Source organism: Agelaius phoeniceus, chromosome 19, assembly GCF_051311805.1.
Source record: "Agelaius phoeniceus isolate bAgePho1 chromosome 19, bAgePho1.hap1, whole genome shotgun sequence".
NCBI lineage: Eukaryota > Metazoa > Chordata > Aves > Passeriformes > Icteridae > Agelaius > Agelaius phoeniceus.
Window position 1 is genome coordinate 6,020,080 of NC_135283.1, and position 26,045 is coordinate 6,046,124.

Here is a 26,045-nt window from a genome sequence, read left to right on the forward strand (position 1 = left end):
CCAATTCCCACCAGTTTCAAGCCCAGTTGAACATTTTGCTGTTGGTAGATGGCAGCTGCAGACTTGTCAGATGTGTGGAGGCTGCTCCTTTGACCATCCCTATATCCTAAAATGAGATCTTGCCCAGTGCTCGTTCACCTCCTGAGGAGGCTGTGGGAGATCCAGAGACTGGTTGCAGCTCACCCTTGTCTGGGACAGGGCAGAGCTGCAAGGGCAGCTGTGGACAGCACCATGTCCCTTCCAGCCTCTGTGGCTCCATGCCAGGTCAATCCAGGGCACACATATTTTGGCTTCTTTGATGTGCATGGATTTGTGTCAGGTCCCCCGGTCATGAAGGAAGGGAATCCTTTTGTTTTGTAAAATATTTCTGGTATCTCTTGCATCTCTTCTGAGTTGTTTCCTGTGAGTGCAGGGACTCAAAGACCTGTCCCATGTCCATGTCCCAGCTGGTGCTGCACCAGGAGCTCTCTGCATCACACACTGATGCAAACTGGTGCTGTACTCCTTAACCCTGTACCTTGGCTGTCTCACTCCAACTGAATGGTACAGACCAGCTTTGTGGTGAAATTTCTCATTTGATACTTCCTCATATGAGTCTGATTCATTAGGCTTTGTTTTAGAAGGGCACTTACACAGGTGTGTGCATCCCTGAATCAATGAAACAGCCTTTCCTTGGAAGACCTCCATCTGCCCAGGGCTCTTCCCAGGAGCTCACAAGGCCTCGTGTTTATGCACTGCCTTCTCTTCCTATAGAGGTATCTCCACTTCCACTGAGGTGCACATCCCACATCTCTATTTAACTCCATTACACATCTCTCCAGCCCTGTGCCAGCTGCTCTTAGCCAAGCAATCAAAGCACTGGCAGCTCAGCGTCTGCTGGCTTTGCCCAACATAGGGCTTGGAGCTACCGTCAACTTAATTCCTCGACGCTCCAGCTGCAAGGGGCACTCCCACGGCAGGCAAATGCAGTGCCCTATGGGTTTGCACACGCTGTATTGAATTAGCTCCTGCTTATGCAGAAATTACTCTTATTAATGGCTTGTTGTTGGAGACTAGAGGAGTCATCATCCAACGCTAATGGAAGTCATCAGAGCTGTTAATCGCTAGGATTACTGACTTCAAAACCAGTTTTCTATTTGTTAGTGGGGATAATTCTTTTAATGGACCTTGGGCGTTCTTCTGCTTCTCGGGGATTGGAAGGGTTTCTGAGGTCTTGTAGAAAGTCACATGTTTTAATTGACCTGCTTGTGAAGCTCTTCCAGGGATAAAAAATGCCATGGTCCTCTTAGTCATTAAAAAATGGACTGTGACTACAAAGCAGACTTTATCCTGGTTCTGGAGACTGAATTATTTGAAAATTAAATGGGATTTCATGCAACTGGAAAGGTTGTTTTTTTTTTAATCAGATAAATCAGTTCTCTGTATGCTTTAGGGATGAACCTATATAGATTCCTTGGCACCTGCTAAAGTTTTCTTCAGCTCTCTGGTTGGGGAACCATAAGTGTCAGTTCTTTCCTGTTAATTTAGTTCAGAGGCTGGAAATTCTTGGGCTACCTTAGATCCTATCATTACAGCTGTTGTTTCAGCTGCCATCCATACCCTCATATTATCTCTGCCTAGGCAGCATTGAGAAGAGACTCCAGATTGGTGAAATGGAAGAATGATGTGCACTTTCAAATCTTGCTTCATCCCTGTATGGATGAAAAATTGCTGCTCTATGCAGATAGTCAGACGTTTCTTTTTATTCCTTCTTTGATTATTGTGGTTGTTCCCCTTGGGTGGGATCCAGGAAATTCAGCTAGAGCATCTGGAGCACCCTCAGCTTGCACCACAAGCGCTTTCATCTGTAAGCACTTCTGGTTGTTGGTGTTTTCCCAGGGATCAGTCCATATTTTTCCTTAGTTCTCCTGGTAGAGGTTTGTCCCAATGCTGTTGGCACCCGCGACTCTGCCCTGCTGACACTCATGTCCTCACAGAGCCCATTCCCACCCTGCTCAGCCCCCAGCAGGAATGGGGGCAGCAGTGAGTGTTTTTTCCCTCATCTCTGCTGGATTTCAGCTCTTTGTTATAATTGGTTTTTTGCTGATGTTAGGAAATGAGTGGCTTTTCCCCCATGGATGTCTGTCAGCATTAGAGGTAGTGTTACCAGCATCAGAAATCCAGGTTCAGCAGAACTGTGCAGGAGCTCTACAGTGACAGCATTTTTCTTTCCCTCTTTTTATTTCCTCCCTCCCCCTGGTCCCTTCTCAAGTAGTAATAGGGAGATAAGTTTCAAACTTGGTTTAGATTAACCAGAAATAGAGGGCTTTAAATCTTAAGTACTTACAAGGTGTGACCAAGTAGAAATGTAGCTTTTGTTCATTTTAAGCTCCTGCGAAACCTGGGCAGAGGGATGAGCTGGTTCATGTTTTTCTTGCATTTTCTGGGATAATGCTCATCCAGAAATCTCAAGCAGAGAGAGATAAGGAATCCAGGGAAGATTATATGCTGTCCCTCCTGAGAGTGATAACGAGAACCCAGCTACAGGACTTGGTGGGGGAGAGTGTCGTCTGCAGGCCCTGTTTATGCGTCTGGGCAGCCGTGGTCCATGGAAGGTCCCTTCAGGGTTGATGAAATTCTCCATCAAATTTGGAGTTCATTCCCTCATTTGCACCCTACTCTCGAGGTAGACAGGTGGGAGCTGGGGACTCAGCCCTGTATGGGCAATAGGGGCCAGGGAATTCAGGTTTTTTTTGCCATGGTTCCTCAACAAAGATGCGTTGGAGAGGAAGGTCTTGCACCAGGAGGTTCCATGTCCACAGGACTCAGCTCCTTCTCTCTGCAGATGTGGGCTGGGAAGGGACACTTGTTGATTGGAATGGGGGAGGCTGAGTGGAAGACAAGAAGATTAGCAGAAGGGATGGAAGGGGAATCCCTCCTGTGCAGACAGCTCTGATTTCTCTGAAATGAAAGCTGCTTTCCTCCCTTTCTTACAGCATTACTTGCTGTGGCATGAAATATTCAGCCTCCATTCAGCCTGTAAGCAAATCCTTCTTTCCCATGCAGTGAAGGGATGTAACTGGACTTGTGAACTTGTCTGAAAAGTCATTTCCTTATAATAAATGCCTATAAATCCTGAACATCCCAGCAGTCCTCCTGCCCACTGAGCAGTGAGCACACTGTCCTTTTCCATGTCTCCAGCCCCAGGAGGGGCAGAGCAAAACCTGCTGCAGTCCTCCTCCTTTCCGAATTGTTTTCTTTAACCAAGTTGGCAAAGGACAAGTAGAGAAAGCCTATCATACCCCGATTAAGCATGGCTCAGGTTTGCTCTGCTGGACACAGGACAGTAGTTAAAGCCTGATACCTTTTAAGGAACCCCAAAGACAATGAATGTCACTTCTGAAAATATGTGTGGATTGAGTTTCTATTTATAGTCACAAGCAGCTCCTGAGCCAACAGGAGCTGTACTTACTGAAGGGAACTGAAGTGGTATTTTGGATGGTTGTGGCTCAGTGGGTGCACTGATACAAGGGTTTAATGTGGATGTGATAGGGGCAGTGCATGGAGAAGGCTTGTGGGTTGAATGAGGACACAGCCATGAGCTATCAGTCATGGGGAGCTGAGCGTGGGAGAGGGCAAAGACAGGGCACCTCACTTTGTTAATTAAGAGCTGCTTCTGTTGGTGAGAATTTCTTGCATTTTGCCCCAGGACTTGTGGTCTGGCTTCTGTTCTGAGGTGGACTTGGTGTGTGTCTGCACCCACAGGGAGGGTGGAGAGGATCTTAACAGAGCAGTGTTAAGTTGAAAATCCTATCTTTGTGTGACCCATTTGATTTTCTTTCTTATGTATATATATTATAAATCTGCAAATGATGAGTCAGTAAAATGTTGTTGGTGTTTCCTGTGAAATAGCTGAGGTCGCTATTTTCTTTTTGTGTTATTTTTCCTAGTTGCCATGGTAATGATTTCAGAAAGGTCTTATTCTTGCAGCAGTTTGAATGGGTTAGAAGTTTTCACGGTCTTCTGGATACACTCGCAGAAGCAGAGCAATATCTCAAAGATATCCCTTGGGATCAGGAGGGATCTGCCTCCTGGCTGGTCATCCCATCCCTCGCTCTGCGCTGTGGTGAGACAGAGTGGGTTTTTCTGTTTTAATGTTAGCAAGATAGAGAGGAAAGACCCTGGGGTGCTTCTGTTCTTTTGTGTTGGCATCCCAGGATCAGGGGCTGGACAAGATCAGGCTTGACTGCATCCTGGAGCTCATTGTCTGGACAAGGGGAGTGTGGGATGGATGGATATGTGCCAGCCATACCACGGCACTGTGTGCAGGTCTGATGATGATGATGATGATGAAGATGAAGACCCTGTGCCCTAAATGGGTCACAGCTGGAGGAAGGCAGGAGTTGGAAGCCTTGTAGGCTCTGGGCACTGTTTGCTGGGGCACTTGGTTGCACTTCATGCAGCAGCAGGGCTTGTTTTTCAGAAATTGGGGAACACAGGCCCTGGGGCTGGCATGGCCCCAGCTCCTGTCCTCACCTTCTTCCCTACTCAGTCCCCACAGCCTTGCTTGCTCAGCAGACACCTTGGAGCCCTGTGTGCAGGGAGAAGAGGCATGTGCCCATATAAAAATGGAGTATGTCACTTCTGCCATTGAGCTTCTACTCAACTTTAAAAATAGGGGGGAAAAAAGAGAAAGAAAGGCATTACAGGCTATTTCTGAGTGCCAAAAAGGGCAAGGTGCTGGTCCAGCTTTGAGATACCTCTTGAGGCACTCTGGGGACATCTTCCCTTGCTTCCTCCCATCCCCCCTGGCAGTGCCCTGCTTGCTGCCAGATAGCCCTGCCTGATTCCTCCAGACAGGGTGCAGAGAACATGCCCTCCTGGCTGCCACTCTTTCCCCCTGCCAGGCAGGATCAGCTCTGGGTGGGTGCCCAGGCTTACATCCTCCTGCTGCCCCAGTGATGCTCCGTGTTTTTTGAGCGGCACTGCCCTGTCTGCTCTGATTTCTTGTGCTGCCACAACTTGTCAGTGTGCTGTTTGGTACATCAACAAATCGACACTACACAAACAGAAGGCTAACAGGGAATGATTTATCCAGGACAACATATCTGTGTGTCCAGCAAAGCAAGATGTCCTGTAAACAAAATTCAGTATTTACTGAGGGCTCATCAGAGATGAGCAGGCAGAGCTGGTGTTTTGTACCACAGCTGAATTACACTTGGATCTCACTCTTTCTGTGTGTTGCTTGTTTAATCATAGGATGCTTTCCTTTTAATTAGGCACTGCTGCTACTGATGAGAGAATTAGCAGACTCTTCTTTTAATGGAGAAGCTGAGGCTGTGGCAGCTGTGCTGTAATGGGGGTGGTGGGCAGAGGCTTCGTGCTGCATAGAAACCCCAGGCTCTGCACCTCAGTTTCTGCTTCCTGAAAAATGTCGTTTTTAGGGTGGTCCTGGAAGGTTTTTTTCCCCCCACAATATATCATTTAGTCAAAGGAAGGATGTTACTCCCCCCAGCTGCTGTGTTGTGGCCCTCAGAGAGAAAATCTGAGTGATTTTGCCAGCTGTTTTCCTCCCAGCCCAGTGAGGATCCATGGAGCTGGTTGTGTGCCAGGAGTCAGTGAGTCTCTCAGGTACATCATGTCTAGAGCTGGTCGATAGTGTTTTGGTTAGACAGTTATCATCAGAAAATGGCAGTTTATCACATTTGAAGCTGTTTGTGGGAGAGGAGCAGTTTCAGTGGACTGGCCTCAAAAACCACCCAACTTTATTGGAATGTGTTGTCTGAGGTGTTTGAAATGTCCAGTTGGGGGACTAGCTCCCTAATGGTTCCCATTGATTTCCCAATGGCAGTTGGGGAACAAAAAGTTCCATGTTCTTCTTCAAGCTGACTTTTATTTATGATTTTTTAATTTTGATTGATTTACAGTACAGAGAAAAGGGATAAATGAATGGGGAGTGAAATAGAGGGAAGAACCTCCAAGATTTTGTGCACTGTGTCCTAGTTTCCCAAGTTTGAAATTTTGAATTCTTATTTGGGATGGATTGATAATTTCAATTCCCATGGGAGAGAAAATCATGTTCCTGCTGTACTATAATGATGTCTCAGGAAAGAGGTCTCAGACTTACTTGTGATTTCTCTAGAGTAGAAGCGTCTTATAAAAAATCTTATTATCTTATACATCTGTGGCTGAATGAAAATCCCGTCACTGGCATTCTTAGAAGGGTCTGAATCCCTACAGCCTGGCTGAGATTCCCCGGGGCAGGATCATGATCACAGCCCCCCTCTCTTGGTACAAATAAATCCCAGTGGTGTCATGGCAGGGGTCCCCCATGGACCAGCTGCAGCTCTGTGTCCCTTGAAAGGGATGATGAGCTGCTTCAGGGGACTCATGAGCTGCCCTGGGGACCCCTGAGTGGGATTGAGGGTCTTGAGGGGATGCCCTGCTTCACAGATGGCTGTGAAATCCCCCAAGTAATTTGCATCACCCCATCTCAACTTTTTAGGGATGTGTAGTTTCCCGAGGCAAAATAACTCAGCGGATTTCAGCAGGTCAGAGTGGGATGTGCTTCCAGCAGATGCTCAACTTACCCACCCCAGCAGAGCTCCAGGCTGCTCTGGATCTTCTCTTCTCTTTTCCTGGATGGATGACATGGAAGTTTTCCCTTTCTCTTTCAATCCAGTTTGACCAATTAGTTTTTTGGATATTAATTCTCACCTCTGGTTCAGGAGTGCCCTCTCTTCATTTTTATTATGTCTGCCCAGTGTCTCAGATATTGAAAACTGTTTCCTGCAAGAGAAGTGGAAAAGAGTGTGTGGAGGAGGAGTAGGAGGGCAGGCAGCTTTTTTGGGGTGAAGTAATGGAAGGCAGGTACATTTTTTGCTGCTATGCCAGCACAGGTTGACCCATAGCCCTCACAAACCAGTGCCAGGGCTATTTGGGTGTTGGATATCTCCTGAGTTGGATGGTCTGGGAGGGAAATTTCATGGGCCAGAAGGGTCACAGCCCCTCCAGTGTGTGCTAAGGATCCTGGGAGAGTTGCAATGTAAGTGCTGCTCCCCCTCTGCCTTCCCACATCACCCAGCTATGCCCTGCCAGCACCTCCATCTGGATTTGCACATTCCAACATCTCTGACCAAAAAGTGCCCATGAAGTCTAAAGTTTCATTAATCCATGCTATTAATATGTCATTGCTTTCCAGGACCGTTGGATTTTCCATGTCAGCCCCCACGAGGAAGGGATGTTGTGACTGTGGGAGATGTTGGGTGAGGGGTTTAACTGGGTTGTGCCTGTGGCTCCAGTTGGATTTCACTGTACCACTGCAGAGGGGGAACAGAGGATGGGAATCAGTCTTCAGGGTCCAGGTTACTGGTGCTGATGGATGAGAAGGAAAGCTTCCAGGAACACATCTCCTTTCCAGCTGTATCACTGCAGTATCACTAATAACAGCACAGTCTGCCTCAGCACTGAGGCACTCATGAATGAGTTGGCATTTTTTTGTGAGTAATGTAGAATTGTAGCTATTTCAAATTGTCCTGAGGTGCAGCTTGACATATAAGTTCTTGGCCTATTTATTACCCCGTGTCTGAGTGTTCCCATAGGTATTACGGCATTAAACCATGGCTGAATTTAATATTGGGAGCTGCTGCGTTTGTATTTTAGCTGTAGATCAGTGGCAGGTGATTTGGGCTGTGTGCATGATGTTTTTGGCAAACTCTAGCCAAGGGATCTGTTCTTCAGCAAGGATGTTTGAGGTGTAAGTTGTGTTCAACACCCTCTTTTTTTAAGTTTTTTATTACATTTTCTTTTAAATGCTGCTGTTTCCTCCTTCGCTATCCTGTGTCATCACAAGCTCCTGCCAATATCCGTGCAGGGATATTATCTGTGAAAGTCCTCAGGGATTCACTACTATGTTGAGATAACATCACACCAATTTAGGTCCCCATCTACCCTCAAGCTGGGTTGGAGGAACTTGAGTTGCAAAGGCTGGACCTGGGTAGTTTAACCCTTGGAAACAAATATTTGAATGCTTCCATGGATTTATCTGTGGTTTTTGCCAGCATGTATTTATGAACCCCTTGGTCACTGTAGTTTTTTGAGGCTCTGAAGCGTGGTTGACCAAGTGTTGATCCTGCCCCTGAAGTCTCTACTCTTGTGGTTGCCATCAAGTCAGGATTGGGTCACCTCACCTACAGCCTGTGCTGTGATGTGGCAGCTCCTGGTCTGTCACAGGAAGTTTTTGGCTAGTCATGAATGTCTTTCATGTAAGTGGAAGGTGCTGCCAATGTGCATGTGTTGCACATTGTCTTCTGCTCATAGTGTGTGGCTGCTGTAAGCATGCACATCTGGCCATAACCCACCATGGTTATCGTCCAGGCATCTAAAGCCACATGGGTGGTTATAAGTGAGACCAGCCAGTGCCAAACTACCCCAGGGGAACCTAGCAGCCACTGTGTGTGAGGTGTGAGGTGAGCTGTGCCAGGCCACGGCCGTGCACCACCTTAGTGCTCCTGATGTGACCCCACCACCATCTGTCAGCAGGATGTCAGCTTCTGATTTTAATGAAGCCTTTCAGCAGAAACAAGCAGCTGCAACTGTGTCTTGGGGTTAAATGGGAGGAAGTGATCTTGTATGGTGATTCTGTCTTTGCCACTGACTGATCCCACACAGACTACACCACTGGGTTTTGTCTTCTGCCATATGTTTTCCAATAATGCCTGTCCACCTGTTGGGGAAACTGAAGCACTAGGCATCTGCAGGCATTGTTGGGAACCCTCTGTGAAACATGCTAAAAAAACATAAAAGGTATTAATTTATGTCTAAGACTACCAGGAGTCTGTTTGATAAGGTTTTGTGGTTTTTTCATATCTCTATTTTCGGATTGCCTGTCTGGAATGCCAGCATTGGGCCCTTCCTCAGTTGCAGATTTGGGGCCACCTGATAATGAGATTTCTTTTGAGTAATGAGATTTTTTTTTGAGCCATTCTGGTTATATCACCTCAGATCTCTGCTTTTGAAAAATCTTGGCTCAAATCTTTTGATGAGCTACTAAATAAAAAGACAAGCCCTAAAGGGATATTTATGTGAGAAAACGGCCTGACTTTCCCTTCTGCATAAGGAGAATCAGTGTGGGGGATGTCAAAACATTAAGCCTCAGTACATGCCACTTCTGTCTGAACCTCCTGAGGTGGTACTAAAGCTCTGATTAACGTGAAGTCCATGTCCAGATTTACCAGCTGAATTTACAATGGACTTCTAAACCTTAAACACTCTGAAAGTATTTTCCTTCCATCTCCTGGGCTTTGAGTGAGCTATTGCCGTTTTCTCACCACATCATTAGCATCAGTATTCTTGCACTTGTAGTACTGGGGCTTGTGTTTTCATGTGTGATTTTTGGATACGGAGCTGGCTGTTTGTTTTTTCAATTTCCTCATCTTCTTTCCCCAGCCGGAGGAACTTACCAATGCCCTTGAGATCAGCAACATCGTCTTCACAAGCCTCTTTGCCCTGGAGATGCTGTTGAAAGTCCTTGTTTATGGTCCTTTTGGCTACATTAAGAATCCATACAACATCTTTGATGGGATCATTGTGGTGATTAGGTACAAACCTTGAGCTTTCTTTATGTGTGCTTCTCCTCATTTGGGTGTTTAATTAAACAGAAAGTAATGGAGAGTTGGCATAAATACCTTCCTGTGACACTTTACACTTCTCTCTGTAATTAATGCACTTAGGCATGATTGCTAATACATATCTTGGGATTAGTTTATGGTCATTTTAGAAAGAGGCTCAAGCAGAAAGCTATCAGTCCCAATGTCCTGGGACAGTCTGGGATCCAAATGGCACAACCAGTGCCCGATGAAGTATCTCTGCTTTTTGGCACATGCAAAGGCTATAATTGCCCCTGCAGCTGCAGTCACTGATTTCTAGGCGTATTTTTGACATTCAAGTAGGGCTCTGCTCTTTGCAAGCCTGGACAGAGTCCAGATAACTGCAAGCATTGGCATCACATCTCTGCCCACTTTCCGTCTCTCTTCTCTCTGAATTTCACCTTCCCTTCCCTGCCCCTCCACTGGGCCTTTACAATTCGGCTTTGTCTGTCAACTTGCATTTACATTTTTTGTCCTCCTCAGCGTGTGGGAGATCGTGGGCCAGCAGGGCGGGGGGCTCTCAGTCCTGCGCACCTTTCGTCTTATGCGGGTGTTGAAGCTGGTCCGCTTCATGCCAGCACTGCAACGCCAGCTCGTCGTCCTCATGAAGACCATGGACAATGTGGCCACCTTCTGCATGTTGCTGATGCTCTTCATCTTCATCTTTAGGTGAGTGTTTCCAATTCCCTGTCCTGAGCTTGCTCTGGGTTTTTAGATGGGATCCCGTGGTGGGATGAGGAGGTGACAGAGTCTGTGCCAGAATATGGCTGAGCTGAATGGTCCCAGGAGCAGCATTGCTGGCTGTGGTTTGCTGCCCTAAATTCTCTCAGTCAGCCAGATGAGATTTCTTTGCAAAATGGTGTACAAAGAAGATCTTTCAGGCCAGATGATTCCTTGACATCTCCACAAGACAGCAATCCCGTTACTTACCAACTATCAGAAAGCTTGTTGATAAAAATATTGCCAAGAAGAGGATGATCCTAAAGGAATGTCATGGTAGTGCTTGTGCTTTTTCATGGCCTCGTCTTCAGACAAGTAGAAATGTTAGAAACACGGTTGGGGTAGCTCTGTATTTTTAGATTTTGGTCTCGATTTTGAGAAGAGTTGTTCTCTTTCTACAGCCAGCTGTGGTGTTTGAGCAATGCAGGCACTGGGAAGGCTGAAGAGAGACAGTCTCTTCCAGGGTATAATGTCCCTTCTTCCAGTGAGACTCCAAAACTGCCATTTGCAGGCGTGGTACTCAGTAGAGCTGTAAATAATTTGATTATTCAAGTTACTAGCAGAGAGCAGGGAAAAACAGATTATTCTTTTAGTATCTATCCATAATGAAAGGTATTCTGTTCTTCTGTCAAAATTGAAAAAGCTGTTTCGAGTCCCCTGATATGTCTTATTCAGGTATTTCACAGAAACCCTTTTTGTCTTCCTAATTCAGTTGAAGCATATTTTGATGAAAATGTGTCATTGCAAAACAGAAAGTCAAAACATTTTGTTTAGAAAATGTTGAAAGACAATGTTTTGACTTACAAAAAATGAAGCAGAAGAAAAACAAGGAGCAGGCATACTCTTTGGTTGAAACTCCTTGACAGATTTGACCTAAATTCACAACTGATTTGCGTGATCTCAAGGCATGTTTTTCAGCAAACAAAGGATCCATCTTTTTTAAAAAAGCATGAAAAGGAATTGCTCAGGTGAAATCAGGAGAGAGTCACCCTGCTGTATGATTACTGACTTGTGTGGTGGTCTTATTGTCGAGCCCCTGCTTCCTGTCATTTGCAGCATCCTGGGCATGCACCTCTTCGGCTGTAAGTTCGCTTCAGAGAGGGATGGTGACACGCTGCCTGACAGGAAGAACTTTGACTCCTTGCTCTGGGCCATCGTCACTGTTTTCCAGGTACAAAATGGAAAATACAACAACTGATGGGTGTTTTGAGACTGCAGAGATTGGGGTTGTTTTCCAGTGCACCCGAGAGAGCTTAGTGAAGCTCCATGCCATGGAAAGATGACCCAAAACCACAAGTGCAGGTTTATGGGAGCTTTCAGACTGTTTTCCAGACTAAATCAGAACCCTGGTGAGGAGAGGCTGCCAAGTCAGGAGGCTCTTGTGTTTGCAGGGTATGGACCGGGTGGGTGAAAGTAAATATAGAGGGAAGAGATGGAAAGGAGGAGATCAGGACCATTTGTAGTGGTATTTTGACAAATACTGGAATCTTATTTAAAGCTGATATGTGCAGGTTTTTGTTCTAGCAGCTCTGGGCCCTTTAACCCTAGGATCTGTGGAGGACTTTAAGTCATTCTGGCTGACCAAAGGAAAGGTCTGACCAGTGTGATGTTACCCTCCCTTATGGTTGTCCCTGGATATGGGGGACAGGGCAATTTGCACAAGGTCCTTGCTGGTGGTTGGGAATCTCTGGTTCTCTCTCTTCTCTGGCTCAGAAGGGATTTATCCTCTTGTGGTTACAGCTACAGTGGAAACCCTAAAAGCAGGATGCTTGTCTGGCCTATCCAGAGCGTGGATACCCAGTATGCTATCCTCCAGTATCTCCATAGTCCTGATACTCTTCCTCTGCAGATTTTGACGCAGGAAGACTGGAACAAAGTCCTTTACAATGGCATGGCCTCCACCTCATCCTGGGCTGCTCTCTACTTCATCGCTCTCATGACATTTGGGAATTATGTTCTCTTTAATCTGCTGGTGGCCATCCTGGTAGAGGGTTTCCAGACAGAGGTAATGTCCTCATGCTTGTGCCTTTGCTTTCTTTTCAAGTTTTAGGACCTCCAGATCCTGGAATCTGATTTCTGAGGTGGACAGCAATACCTTGACAGAAGTGGTATGGGAAAAAAGTGGGGCAAAATATTAGGTCTTCTTATTTTTTTACTTTTTTTTTGTTTCCGTAGCCATGGTGCAATTAAATACAGCAAACCCTCTAAATGAAGGGCTTAAATGAAAAGCATTGTTAGCATTAATGCAGAAGTGGGAATTGAGGTGTGAGTCAGGCACTGCGGATGGGATCACTGCTATGACAGTCTCTTTGAAACAGTTTTCGCTGTGTTTGTCATCCAGATTAAAGGCCCCTCCTGAAAACTTACACAGGCTGGTACGAGATTAGTGACACAATTATCTTTTTTCATGGTATGCATTCATGGAGCTCTTCCAATTTCCAGCCCTGCAATGCTCTGCGTATTTTAAAGTACATGATTTCTGGTCTCTGCCATCTGCTTTGTCGCAATGGGAGCTTCCACAAGACATCCTGCGTTGCTGGAGGCTTTGAGGGGGCATGTAGGCTCGAGCTCAACCTTTTTTTCCATCCTACTGCCAATCCAACTGTCCAGCTTGGTGTGGGTGTGCAGGGGTACACCTAGTATCCCTCAGAGTGGGGGACCTGTGATGCTCACCTGCTCCTTGCAGAAGTTTTCCAGCTGTTCAAGAACACCCATAAGGGGAGGGGACCCCTATACCCTGACTGGGGCATTGGTTGGAGGGGTAAATACAACCTAAAACTCCTCACTGGGGTCTGCTTATATGGGCTGTGCTTCTACACACTATCTCTGATTTTTTAAAGCATTCTGGGGTGAATAAATATTTGAGTTTTGTTGCATGTGTATTATGATATCCTGCAACCCTATGAACAGAACAGTTTTTATTATCATTATTATTTTTGAAGTTTGGAGTTAAATTAATGGAGTCATACCAGGACATAGCAAGAATAATTTTTTTCTTTTGTATCGTGTCTTTCTCTCCATGATGGTACTTTTGTTTTTTAATTGTTATTGTTGTAGCTGTTTCTGTCTGTAAATGTCCCCCACCATTCAGTCAAAGGGACAATGGGTTTCAGTCAAAGGGTTCTCTCAAAGAGCAAAATGTTCCTTTGCTCAGTCTCTCAAATACCAAAAATGTTCCCTTGCCCAAGTGAGAAGAGGTACAAAGCTCCTTGTCTGTTCCTGGTGACAGCTTCGAAACCCAAACTTTGTTCAGTCTGGCAAATTGATCTTTGAAGGTCACCAGCACAGGAGATCACCTGAATCTCTGCACCTACTATGCAGAGAAAGGGATACAGCCTTTAAATGCAACAGCCCATTTGCCAGCCCCTGGCCCTTAAGGGAGGCTGACTCCTCTGCTCCTTGGCTCAATCTGGTTTACCATGCAGGAGCATGCTCCTGCTCCACCACTGCAGCATGATTCTTTCTGGGCAGCAAATTATCCCTTGCCTTGTGGCCAGCTGTGCCATGGTGCAAATCCCTGTAAAGTCATGTTCTAGCTTAATGCGTTGTGGTTTTATTCCAGTAATGATGTCCTTGAGGGTATGGCTACCCTGGAGGCACTTCCCTGGAGTCAGGGAAGTGCCTGCAGCACTCCTCAAATTTGCTCTTGGCTGTTTTCTGCAGCAGGGCTGCCCCATCAATTGCCCCCATGTCTCCACTGCCAGAGCAGCACTGGGCTTGTCCAAGCCAGCTCCAGGATATCTGTGTAAGCTGAAATGTGTTGTGTAAATGAGGGAGGAACCTTGGATTTGGGACAGCACCAGGACAGCCTGAAGACAGTGATGCCCATGCCAGTACTGAGGCAAGCATAGGGACCAGGAACCAGTGCAGCCCCCAAATACCAAACCCGGATTGTCAGTTCTGCTCTGCCCTGATAATTTTAACAAACTCACACCATATATCTATAATTTGTCACTCTGATTATATTGCTATTTTATATCTCCGGCTTTAATGATAGCTTTTTAATAATAATCTTCCTTCCACATCCTTGTTATTCTGAGTTCTCTACATTCATCCAGTAAGGTGCAATGGCGCCAAGAGAGCCCTTGGCTCAACCCAGGTTTCCTGCAGCAGACTGGGAGCGAATGTCTCTGGAGGTCAGGCCCCAGTCTGGCCTTGCTGGTTTATGTTTATTCAGCTTTGCTGGTGTGTAGCTTTGTGAACAGATCACATTCTGGTTTTTGCAAGCCAGCACAGAGGATCCTCTCCTAAGCAGAATTAATAGAGATCATCTCTCGCTGTAAACAAACCCCAGCGTCTACTGCCCGTGTCTGCACTTGACTCTTCTGAGTTGAGTTTGTTGGTTTTTTTTTCCACATTCTCCTTCAGATTTCTGGGCTGAAACACAAGCCTGGGGCTGCTGCCTTTATCTCCCTGGTCCTTGAGTACCTTTCCTCAATCCACAAGCACGTCGTTAATTTTAGTGCATGGCTTTGCAGCCCCAGTTGCCAGGCAGCAGATGACTATAAGCAGCTGAAAAACTAAAAGGGCCTCTTCCAAACTTTAAATACAGAGCAATATATTTTGCAGGATTGAGGTGGAAGGGGTTTTCCCCCCATTTTTTCCTTTAATTTGGAATTGATTCCTTTAATTTGGAATGTTTCATTTAACCAGCTTCTCTCATGACTGTGCAAAAGGCACAGGCAGGACTTTTTGCCATGTGGTTATTTTTGACTGCACATTCCCTGATTGAATTGGACCCTGGTGTTGATGCGGGGAAGGTGAGCAGTGGACTCCGTTTGATTGAGCTGCTAACTGGAAATTACTGCGTGACCACTCTGGTGCCTGCCTTGGAGACTTCTCTCTGAAGCAAGGAATGACTCCTCTTAGTCAGGCATAAAGCTCCTCTCCTGAGGGAATTCTTAATAGTGTTATCTCCAAGGTGTATTCTTCCATTGGTAATCCTCCCAGTTTGTGTCCTGTTGTGCCCATCTGTCCTCACTCGTGGGTTTGATCCTTTCTGTCCTTTGTGGCCTGCTCTCTCCCTGGCACCCCAGGTCCCCCAGCCTCTCCATCCTGCAGGATGCTACTTGCTCTCTAGAGGTAGCATCCTTGGGGAAATACAGATGTTCAACTTCTTCTGAGCTTTCACCAAAGGGAACAGTCCCTCCTCCTGCAGGGGAGATTTTGGATGGTGTTTTTCTTGCACCCCATGCCTATTGCATTCCTATGAGCTTCAGTGGGATTTTCCTTGTGAAAGGAAAATTTCCATCTTTTCCCTTTCAATGGCTTTTCCATGTCTCTCTCTGTTACAAGCAAAGACTTTAAGTTAAGTGTCCATCACATTGCAGGCAAGTCCTTAAACTCTTCATTCCAGCCTAGGCTGGGATGAGTTTTGTAACAATTTAGCAATCAGAAAAAAGATCCATTGCTGTGTAGGCAAGAAATTCAGCTGGTGGGATAAATTGTGCCCTACTGCTTCAGCATGGAACCTCTTGTTGCCCTATGGGACAGGACCAGGCACTGCCACACTGCTGAAAAATGCTGAGGAATACTGAGAGAGCCACCCCTGAGCAAGGGGAAACACAACAAGGTGAAAAATGATGTCAGTCTTCCAAATGGGCAGGGAAAGGTGGCTTCTGGTGCTGTGAAATGTTGGGGTCATGGGTGTTGCAAAATTTCCCAGGATGGGGCTGTGCCCCCCTGGCTGCAGACCTCTGATTTAAACTGCTGGTTCAAATGGGTGTTTCCACTAACAGGACTGAGCATGGATCTGAACTCACAGCAGACTGTGTCTCTCCTGAAACTAGGTATTTCACCTGCAAGAGCACTGATATTATGTTAATCAAACATTCATTAAAAGCCTCCATTGCTGCTTAATGAAGGCGTAATAAATAAAGATGCTATTATACAGCTGCAAAAAAAATCATGTTTTCAATAATTAGCTGGTGTTTCATTAGCACAATTATCACTTAGGAGCTGAAGCAAGCTCTGTTCTAAACACTTAATTTAAAGGGTGTAAGGCTAGTCCCTTCAAAGGGCTTCTTTCTACCTTAGATCCCACTCTCTCCCTGTGCTGAGTGGAATGGATCCAGTGCCTGGCTCTCCATTGTAGCCACACACTGCCCTCCTCCCCCTTCCCCTCTGCTTCCCTGCCTCTTCTCCTGTGTTTTTTGATTCCCCACTCAGTCCTGCTGTTGAAACTGAAAATTGAACCCCACCTTCCCCTTCCTCCCTCTTCCTTCCCCCCATTTCTCCTTCAGGAGATCTCCAAGCGAGAAGAAGCGAGTGGGCAGTTAAGCTGTATTCAGCTGCCTGTCGACTCGTCGGGGGTACGTACAGCACATCCCACCGCCACTGTGCTTGTCTCTCTTGTGGTGCCTGGTCACACACTGTGGTGCTGTTCTCATAGTAGCTGTCATTCTTTTGGGGTCTATTTGAGTGTTTTGGAAGTGGTTTTTTTTGGGTTTTTTGTTCCTTTTTGTCACCCTCATTGTTGAGTCAGCCCTGATTTTAAGTCCCTTCCTTCTCTGAGGGACCCAGGTAAATTAAGGTGGGTGCTTTGAAGTGGCTGATGTGGCTCCAGCCAAGAGGTCCCGTTGACCCCTTTCTGGATGCCTGCCCTGGGGAAGGCTCCCCAAGAGACTGTCACAGCCTCTCCATGGCACAGTCACATCCCAGGGACCTCCCTGAGGATGTGGATGGTGTTGCTGATTGCAGGGCATGCGTGCCGAGGCTCCCTCATGCAGGTGGGGGAGGATGCCTAGGAGTGAAGGGACCTGGAATCAAACCTGTTTTGATAGGTGTGTGTGTTGATGTGTGTGTGGGAGTCCTGTGCTCTGCAGGACAGGGTAAGACAGCAGCAGTTGCACTGTGGGAATGCTGAGATTGCCAGCACAGTGCTACATTACAGGATGTGAAATGATCCTGTTCAGGTCCGAGGAAGCTGTGGATCTCTGAAGCACAGCACACCACAAACCTCACCCTTCTGCCAAACTCATCTCTCTTTTTACCACTCACTTCCCTTTCTTTTGTCTTTTCCAAGAAGCCTGGCTTTTTCCTCAGCCCAAAAGCCCTTTCCCCTTGTATCCCAGTGTGTCAGTCCCTTTTGGTACAAGCTGGTTTAGCTGTCATACTGCCTGGCCCAGCTTGACATTATCTCATTTCCCAAAAGGATTTTAACTCCCTGTTCTCTCATAACCCCTTTTCTATCCAGAAAGGCAAACTGGGAGTGCAAGAACAGGTAACGGGCAGCAGCACCAGCTGTGAGATGTTTGCCTGCACCGTCCCGAGTCTGGCACGTGATGTTTGGGAGGGGATGCTCACTGCCCTCCAGACATGGGGTTTGGTGCTGGGGAAGGGGGTGGGAAATCGCCACATAGCTCTGCTTTTCCGTCTTGGCACACATCTCATTGTGCCCCCTTAAAACTTTCCTTAGGGCTGTTGAAGAGCACTCCAGGAATACAAATAATGTGAAATTCTTCCCAGTATTTATTTATTTTTAATAACCCATCAGGGAGAATGAGTAATTCCTGGCAGGCCTGCTGACAGGCTGAGCTGGGAGCCTCTGTGGGGAGCATACCTGGAGCCAGCTGGAGCCCCTGCTCACACAGAGACTGGATCTGGCTCCAGCAAAGCTCAAGCCAGGCTGACTTTACTGCTCCCCCTTGCAAGGTGCATTCCTGACCTTCTCAGACTGCATCCTGCAGGAGGAGCTTCCCTGAAAAGCACAAAAGTCCTGAATCCTTAGGGTATTTTTGAGCCAACACTTCATGTCACACTCTCTTTTGCCTTAAAAATATCTTTGAGTGTCCAGCCTGCCTGGAAAAAATATCTTTAATAGTTTAGTGGCCCCACACTAAATATGGGAGGAGTATTGGGGCTCATCCCTCTGGGGTGCTACTTAATAATGAGGTATGGGGCACTGACATGTGTTGGATTCATCTCTTCCTTCTGTCCCAGGCTGGGGTCCTTCTGAGATTTTGCAATCCATGGGTACCCTAGCACCAAACCTCAGCAGTGCTGGCCAGGGCTCCTGTGGACGCAGCTTAGCCTTGGTGGGGTTTTCTGGGGCTCCTGGGCTCTCCCTGCTGAAGTGAGGATCTGCTTGGCTTTTCCCATCCCAGCATCTTCCCCCACCTTCCCACCTCTTCTCCATTGTGTCAGGGCTTGGTGCCCTTTGCCAGAGCAGTGGTTTCAGCCATGAATCCTCCTCTTTTTGGATGGCTATCAGTCCTTCTGGCAAGCACCTCTGCCCCTCTTAGGTGTATGCTAACTATACCACACCCTAAGTGCCTTTTTGCAGTGCCAATGGACAGAATCAGGGTCTGTGCCACAAGACGGAGCAAGAACCCAGGCACCACTCAGAGAACAATGATCAACATCATCTTCCTCTACCTGAGGATGGGTACCTGTCAGAGGAGACAGGCCTCGCTCAACCACCAATGTTTGAAATGATACAGCAGAACTTAAACTTCCCAAATGATCCAGCATAAATCCCCAAAACTCCTGCTCCTCTTGTGTGTGGCAGCTGGGAGGGAAAGGGTCCCTCATGGCAGTCGATGTTGGGTTCTGCCACCTGGATCCTCTCTATGCTGATGGGGCGTCCATGGACACGTCATGTTTTTCATGTTGGGAGTTTGGGGTCTGTTGTGCCCTTTCTGAACCCTGGATTGCTCCAGCAAAGCATCACTGGAAAGAGCCACACCCAGAGACTTTTAGGTGTATAAATTCAGAGAGATTAGTAGGATCATCTTCTGTCCGCAAATTGTTCATCAATATTGGTCCTTCCCTGACATCTGCCACATACACAATTCCAGCATAAAAAATTAAGCAATAGTTTGGTTTTTCTCCTGATCCCTTTCTGGGACCGTGTTCAGAGCCAGAGGCAATCCATCTTCCTGATAGGAGGTTAATTAGTCTGTGGTATAAACCTGTGCATGCATCATTTTGTGGAAGGTGATGTTGCATCGTGGTACCAAGTTCAGTGGATCTGTAAGGTGTGGTGTTGGACACGGGAATCCATATTTGCAGAGGGCTGTCTGTGCACTGTGGCCCCTCAGCTTCCTTGCTGAAGCCTTCTGTTTTGCTCCAGGGTGATGCTTCCAAGTCTGATTCCGAGGGGGATCTCTTCCCCCACAGCCTGGAAGAGGAGGGAGAACCTAAGAAAAACTTGTCAAATCCAGCCTGTGAGTAATAACCCTGGAAGGACAGGGCCTTCCACAGAAACCTTGCTTTGCCATGAAAACAGTGTGTCCAAAAGGAAAAACCCCTCCTGGAGGGAATGCTGTAGTCCCAGTTGTGTCATGCTTGACTTTGCAGCAGGCTTGGGGTGGGATTGTGGGATGCAGGCAGGGAGAGACATGATTGCATTTGAACTGTTAATTTCCCCATTAAGCCCGAGGACTGGGCTTGAGGGGTGTCTCTGCTGGAGGAGTTTGGAGAAAGAGGATGGAGGGGGTGGGCAGGAGGTTCCCAGGGCTGGAGTTGGTGGGTGTTAATTGGCGGTTGAGGGGGCAGCAGGTGACATTTTGGGTGTGCTGTCCTCTACCATTGTTACCTGATCCCATTGACACCTGATCCCATTCCTGTTTGACATCCCCCTGCTGGGCTGAACGACCCAATTCTCCAGAAGGGCTTTTAGGCCGATATCTCCCTGATGCTCAGAGCAGAGCCTTCCCTGCGCATCAGCTTTGCCTGCCCACGAGCAGGCTGTAGGTGTTCCCCCTTGAGGTGTGACGCCTAAAAACCCGCTTGTGTCTTCCAGCGATGGCCCTGAGCGACCACCCGGAGCTGAAGAAGAGCCTGACCCCGCCGCTCATCATCCATACGGCCGCCACGCCCATGCCCATGCCCAAGAGCGCCGCGTTCGGGGACGCGGCGCAGGGCTACGAGTCCCGCCGGGCCAGCGGCGTCTCCATGGACCCCGCTGCCGCCCATGAGCTCAAGTCCCCGGTACTCGCATCACCTCCCCCTGCGGATGTTCAGCGCGTCCGTGGGGCTATCCGTCCATCCAGCCGGCCCCGCCGGCCTGGGGCGGGTGGCACAGATCTGATGCGCTCCCTGTCGCTGTCCTTCCCACAGCCCAGCACCCGCAGCTCCCCGCACAGCCCCTGGCGTGCCAGCAGCTCCTGGAACAGCCGCCGCTCCAGCTGGAACAGCATCGGCCGGGCCCCCAGCCTCAAGCGCCGGGGTCAGAGCGGCGAGCGGAGGTCCCTCCTGTCCGGGGAGGGGAAGGAGAGCTCGGAGGAAGGGGACAGCTCGGATGAGGAGCACTCTAGCCGGGCCGGCAGCTTCAATGGCTCTTTGCCTCACCGCATGGAGTCGCTGGAAACGAAAGGGTCCTTTGACCTCCAGGATACTCTGCAGGTGCCTTCCCTGTATCGGACCAGCAGTATGCACAGCACCAGAACGTCTGTCTCTGAGCACCAGGACTGCAATGGGAGGACCTCTCCAGGTCTGCTGCTGCACCAGCTCCACCTTGATGAGCCCCACCAGGATGGTGATGACGGCGATGATGAAGGTAGCATGGTAAGGAAGTGTCACATGCTCATTTTGGGCTTTATGACTTGTCAAAACAAAGCTTGTCACTGTCTCAGGGGTGCACAAGTGAGTGCAAAAGATATTAGGTCTCACCATCACCACGAGACCAGACAAGAGTCACCCAGAAGGTCTCTAGGCAGTGGATGCTCTCAGAAATGGGATTGGTATCTAAGTATTACATGCAGTATCAGATGGCTTATGATGGAGACATAAGGGCAAAACTGTCCAGATTCCACTAAATCATGCACAGTGAAGGCTGTTTGAAATATATGCCTTTATGGGTTAGTTTTTGTTTGTTTTTGTTTTTTTTTTTTTAAAGCAAAACAGGTAAGTCTCCCTGCTTTCCAATTGTTATTCAGTTTTCTGCCCCCACACCAGCAGCAGAAAACTTCTATAGGCAAAGAAAGAGCATGGCTTGGTCCCCCACTCCCATGGCAGAATTAGTGCCATGGAGATGGTGGTAATTTCAGAGGCTCTGCATTAATTTCCATCTGAAGAGGCATTTCACTGACAAGTGTCTCTTTCACAGGCCTGAAAATTGTCATTTAGGAAATATAAGCTGAAAAGACTGCAAATGCAGGGAAGGGATCAGGGTTCCTAGTCCTTTTTTCAGATGGATGTTTGTATCTTAAATGGAAAAAAGGGGAATCTGGCTGCTTTTCCAAAGCTGTTTTCCTGACTGGCAGAATGGGGCTTGAGTTGGGCACAAGGGTGTCACAGTTCTGGCTATCATATGTGCATTGGGGCCAGTTTTGGAGTGTTCCCTGCTTGTCCCACGTTATCTCTTTCTTTGATTATACCTTGTTCCCAGATTTAAAAGTGTGATGGTCTGATGTGTCATCCCCAGGGGTGCCTGTTTCTTTTGGGGGAGTAGATGGGGTTTGGGTAGAGACGTGATGGTAGCAGGGGCTGTTCAGGGAACAGGAAAGCTGCAGATTTGGACATGATTTTACTCTTTTTCTCTGACTTTATTGAATGAAATTGGAATTGGGATCATGTGAAGGGGTGTGAAAGGTGGCATTGACTCCAGAGTCCTCTGTTCCTTACAGGAGGAGAAGGAGAGTTAGTGCTGGCAGAATGGAGTCACTCAGCCGTGAACTGCCTTTGCAAAAAGCCATTATCCCATTACATCTCCAGCGTGGATCCTCAGCCTGGATTTTTACTCATTGTCTTAACCTGCTTTTTACTTCCATAAAATAAATTGAATTTTTAAGAAAAGGAGCAGTAATTATTTTTGGAAAATGCCCCACTATTAGGAGTGTTGAAGAGACCATGCTCCTTATTGCTTGCTAGGGATTTTTTTTTTCTCATGCTCCAACATCTGCTACTTTTCTAGCTCACCTGGTCCAATTATCCCACCAGTCCCTTCCTTCCCCCCCCCACCCAGGATCAAAAGCCAGCAATCCCCCTTGTGCTGGGCATGGTGTGATGAGATGTGTCCCTCCTCTCCCAGCCAGTGCTGACAATGAACCGTTGAATAAGATTTTTAATTTTTATCATCTGTTTTTAGCATAAACCAAACATCATCCTCTGTGTACTGAGGTCTGGCCATGGAGGGTATAATCACCTTAATATCCTCCCATGTAATGGTCAGAAGCAAATGCCAAGGGGAAGAATTGTCAGAATAAGGGAAATAAATTGTGTCCTAGCCCATGGGATAGCCACAACTGGGATACCTGCAGCTAGCTGGTGCCTTTCCCATGCTCTGAAATATATCTTCCCTGCAAATCAGTAAACCAGATGGATGAGAAGATATTGCTTAGATTAGAAAAACAAGTCCCCAGGTTGCAGGGCTTCCCTCCTGACATTTGGGGAGAAACTCTGCTCGTAAATTAGCTTAACAAAGTTGGGGGATGGGGGAATTGCATTTAAATTGAAAAAATGAAATACAAAACTACCCATGAACAAAAGAGGAGAAGAACTTGACTATTACTCAGATCAAAGTAATCCTAAATATGCCCTTCTACATCAAAGCTTTGCATCCCTCCTTACTGCCTGGATTTGATTGTCTCTGTGCAGAAATTAAAGGAAGAGCAAAGGCTTCATCTGGATTTCCCAGGCTACCCTTATATTAGTGAAGCTCTGCTGCCTTCGATGAATTTCTTTATTTCTTCGATGATTTTCTTTATTCTGAATTTCCGTCCCTCTGAGGGGATAAAATCAGGCCCCTGACAGCTTCTCTCCTCAGAACTAGGAAACCAAGCGGCCGTTCTTTATTGCGTCACTGCAGACAAGAAGTCTCTCACAGAGAGAGTGATCCACAGTTTTCTTGGGTTCACATGGCTGTGACCAGGATCAGGGGTCTGCTGCCAAGTCATTGTTGTTTCCACCTGCTGGATTTTAGATGCTTTTGGGTGCTTTCTACCAAAATTGCTCAGTGCTCACAGCTGAAAGTAAGGAAAATATTGAATATACAACCAATGTGTCCCCTCCTTTCCAAAACCTCACTGCATTTTACTATTGCAGCTCCCTTTCCTTTGCCTATTCCACTTTTTACTTTGTGGTATATGGTCCAGCCTCTCCCAAGCCCTCTCAGCCTGTCCCTGTTGCATATTAAAATTAAATAATCGGGTCTTAAGCATCTCTGTGCAGCTTCCAGCTTGCCTGGAGGTCCTCTGCTGCTCACAGAGCATTTTTCAGCAGTTCCCCCATCCTTATAATAAATCTTTTATAAATCTAAACCTCGCCCTTTCTCTGAGGAGTGCATCAGTCATCTTTTATTGCCAACTGCTTTCATCCTACCCTCAGAAGTGCATTAATATCTGAAATTCCTAAAAATAATCAAAATGTTAAAAGCAGCTATTTATCAACAGTTCTCATTGCTGTGGGATTGAAGGCCTTCATCCCACTGCTGCCTGTTAGCACCCAGCATCTTCCAACATCTTGGCTCCTGCTGCCTCTAGTGAGGGATTTGGGTGGGCTTACCCAGGGAGATTTTGTCCAAGTCACTGGCAACTGAATTAAAGATTAGTTTTCTTCTCCCCCCACATCTTTGTTCATCCTGTCCAGGTGTGGTTTATGAACAAATAGATGTGATTTAAGCCACATAATTGATATCTTACTTTGAACATAATGCAGGCTTGAACAGCAATCAGCCCCATTGTCAACACTTGGAGCCTGCCTCGACCTTGCTGGGAAAGCCTTGGACGGGCTGAGGCTGGAAACACTCTGGGTTTATTTCACAAATACCTTACTTTTGGCTCAAGTTAACTGACCTGTGCTGTTCCACTGGTGGAAATATGGAGTAATTCCTCTGAGTTTAGGTTTCTGGGGATGTACTTCACCCTGCTTAGAGCAGCTGGGCTGCAGCCCCAGTTGAGTCCTGGTGCTCACCCTTACTGTAACCCTCTGAATAGAGAGACACAATGGGAGATCACTTTTTGCCTTTGTTATCTGATTTATCCCATTAACTGCAAGCTGCAACAATTAGCCAACCCCCAAAATATCTTTGGCATTAAAATTGGACAAAAAGAATATAAAGAATCATTCTGTGCTGCTGACGCATTACCATTCACTACAAATCCTCTTGATAAATACCAGAACTGCTTTGAATAATAGATTGGAAACCTTCTGGAATACTTCTGGAAACCTTCCAGCTCACAAAATGAACTGGACTGAGTCGTAGCTATTACTCCATGTCCAGAGGCTAGGGTAGCAATCACTGCTCTCACCACAGCTTTGAGCAGACACCTGATTTTTATCCATTTATTTACCTTTGTTAAATCTATGGATAATTAGACTAACCAGGCTGCTTAAAGGGATAACACAACCCCAAGGATGCATGCTCTATTAAATACAGTTTAGAGACAAGGGAGCAGTTCTGGCTCTTTGCCTGAAGCTGGAATAGGGATGTGAGAACATCCAAGACAACCAAAACCCCGTTGGTGTGTAGTGCATGGTCTGTGTGTGTAGAAGTTGAGGGAAGAATGGATGGCTGAAGGAGCAGGGTAGAAAGCTCTAACTTTTTGTTATTAAAACTTTTCTTCTTATTTGCCAAGGTGATTTTCATTTTCTGAAGGGTTCAGTTTGTCACTAAGGGCTTTCATTAAAACAGGTACCACACCAATTATTCTCCGTCACTAATGAGACCCCAGTCTGGGTGTCTGTAGGAAGAGAAAGCACTTCCTCCACTCCGCTCAATTACTCTAACAAATCCCATTTTTACAGTCAAGAGTACTTCAAGTGCCAACAGTTTGTCTCAAAATGAATCTGCCCTCCCTGTTTCCTAGATGAAATAAGTAAAAGTACCTTAGTCCTGGAGTGCGTGTGCTCCTGGGGTGAGGTGATTCCTGTGCTGTCCTTCACGCCCCTCTGTGGCCTCACGGCCCTGAGATCTCTAGAAGAAGCTTCAAAGAGCTCATGCAGTTATATTTCTAGGTCTACCCATCCAAGCCCAGGTGGTAGCAGAGAAATAAGTCTTATGAAAGAGCAAAACTTGTTTTTTATTTATCTGCAAAGAACTCTGGTGACAGTGCACACACTGGGCTGTGCATTTATCTTCTGGTGCTTTGATGTAGAAGCACTGGGGAAGCCCTGGTGTGGTGAGCAAGATGTTGGCCTGGCTTTTAATGGTTGTCCATGCACAGGGTGCTAACACTGCTTTGCCCATGGGATTAAAGATCTTGATTTTCCTTTGGAGGTCTATGGATAAGAAGGTGATAAAGTTAAATCAGTTGTTGCAGCCAGGATGAAGCTTCCCCTTGACATCCAATTTTTGATGTCTTTGGTTGACTTGTTGGCTCAGGCTTTTGTAGTCTACCCTCCTGATCTGAAATGACCTTCCAGACAGCCTATAACATTAGGATGCATGGCTGAGGATGTGCTGTGGTTTCAAGTAGAAATTAATTTGCATGAATTGGATGGTCCATGTTCATGCAGGTCAGGCTGTCCATGGTGTTCCCTTCTGGCTTTATAATCTCCCATCTAATCTGTTCATGCTGAATGAGAGGCAGATGATCACCATTGTATTCCTGGACCAAAACTTGGGTGTCAAGTGATTTCTTCAGCTTTACAGTGGTGTATGGACACAGGGCTTTGCCCAGCAAGCAGCAGGAATCTCCCCCTGCTCTATAACATCTGACATAAGCATTCTATATTATTTTTTAAAATACCAAAGAAAAATATCCCACAAAAATTCCCCAAAATACCTTAGAAGATTCAGGCAAGCACCTCATGAGT

The 26,045-nt window shown here is 46.8% G+C and overlaps 1 protein-coding gene across 25 annotated transcripts in view; it reads left to right on the plus strand.

The window, feature by feature from the left end:
• CACNA1G (calcium voltage-gated channel subunit alpha1 G) overlaps positions 1 to 26,045 on the plus strand; it is a 143,296-nt gene that overhangs the window by 69,880 nt on the left and 47,371 nt on the right. For 14 of the 25 annotated variants that reach the window (XM_077188190.1, XM_077188191.1, XM_077188184.1 and 11 more), the window contains exons 11-19: positions 9,427 to 9,578; positions 10,110 to 10,295; positions 11,403 to 11,517; positions 12,196 to 12,351; positions 16,589 to 16,657; positions 17,542 to 17,568; positions 19,420 to 19,513; positions 20,092 to 20,279; positions 20,409 to 20,855. In XM_077188190.1, coding sequence (XP_077044305.1) covers positions 9,427 to 9,578; positions 10,110 to 10,295; positions 11,403 to 11,517; positions 12,196 to 12,351; positions 16,589 to 16,657; positions 17,542 to 17,568; positions 19,420 to 19,513; positions 20,092 to 20,279; positions 20,409 to 20,855 — 1,434 coding nt within the window. Of the gene's footprint in view, positions 1 to 9,426; positions 9,579 to 10,109; positions 10,296 to 11,402; positions 11,518 to 12,195; positions 12,352 to 16,588; positions 16,658 to 17,541; positions 17,569 to 19,419; positions 19,514 to 20,091; positions 20,856 to 26,045 lie in introns of all 25 variants that reach the window. The other 11 variants (XM_077188174.1, XM_077188192.1, XM_077188177.1 and 8 more) reach the window with 4 other exon arrangements.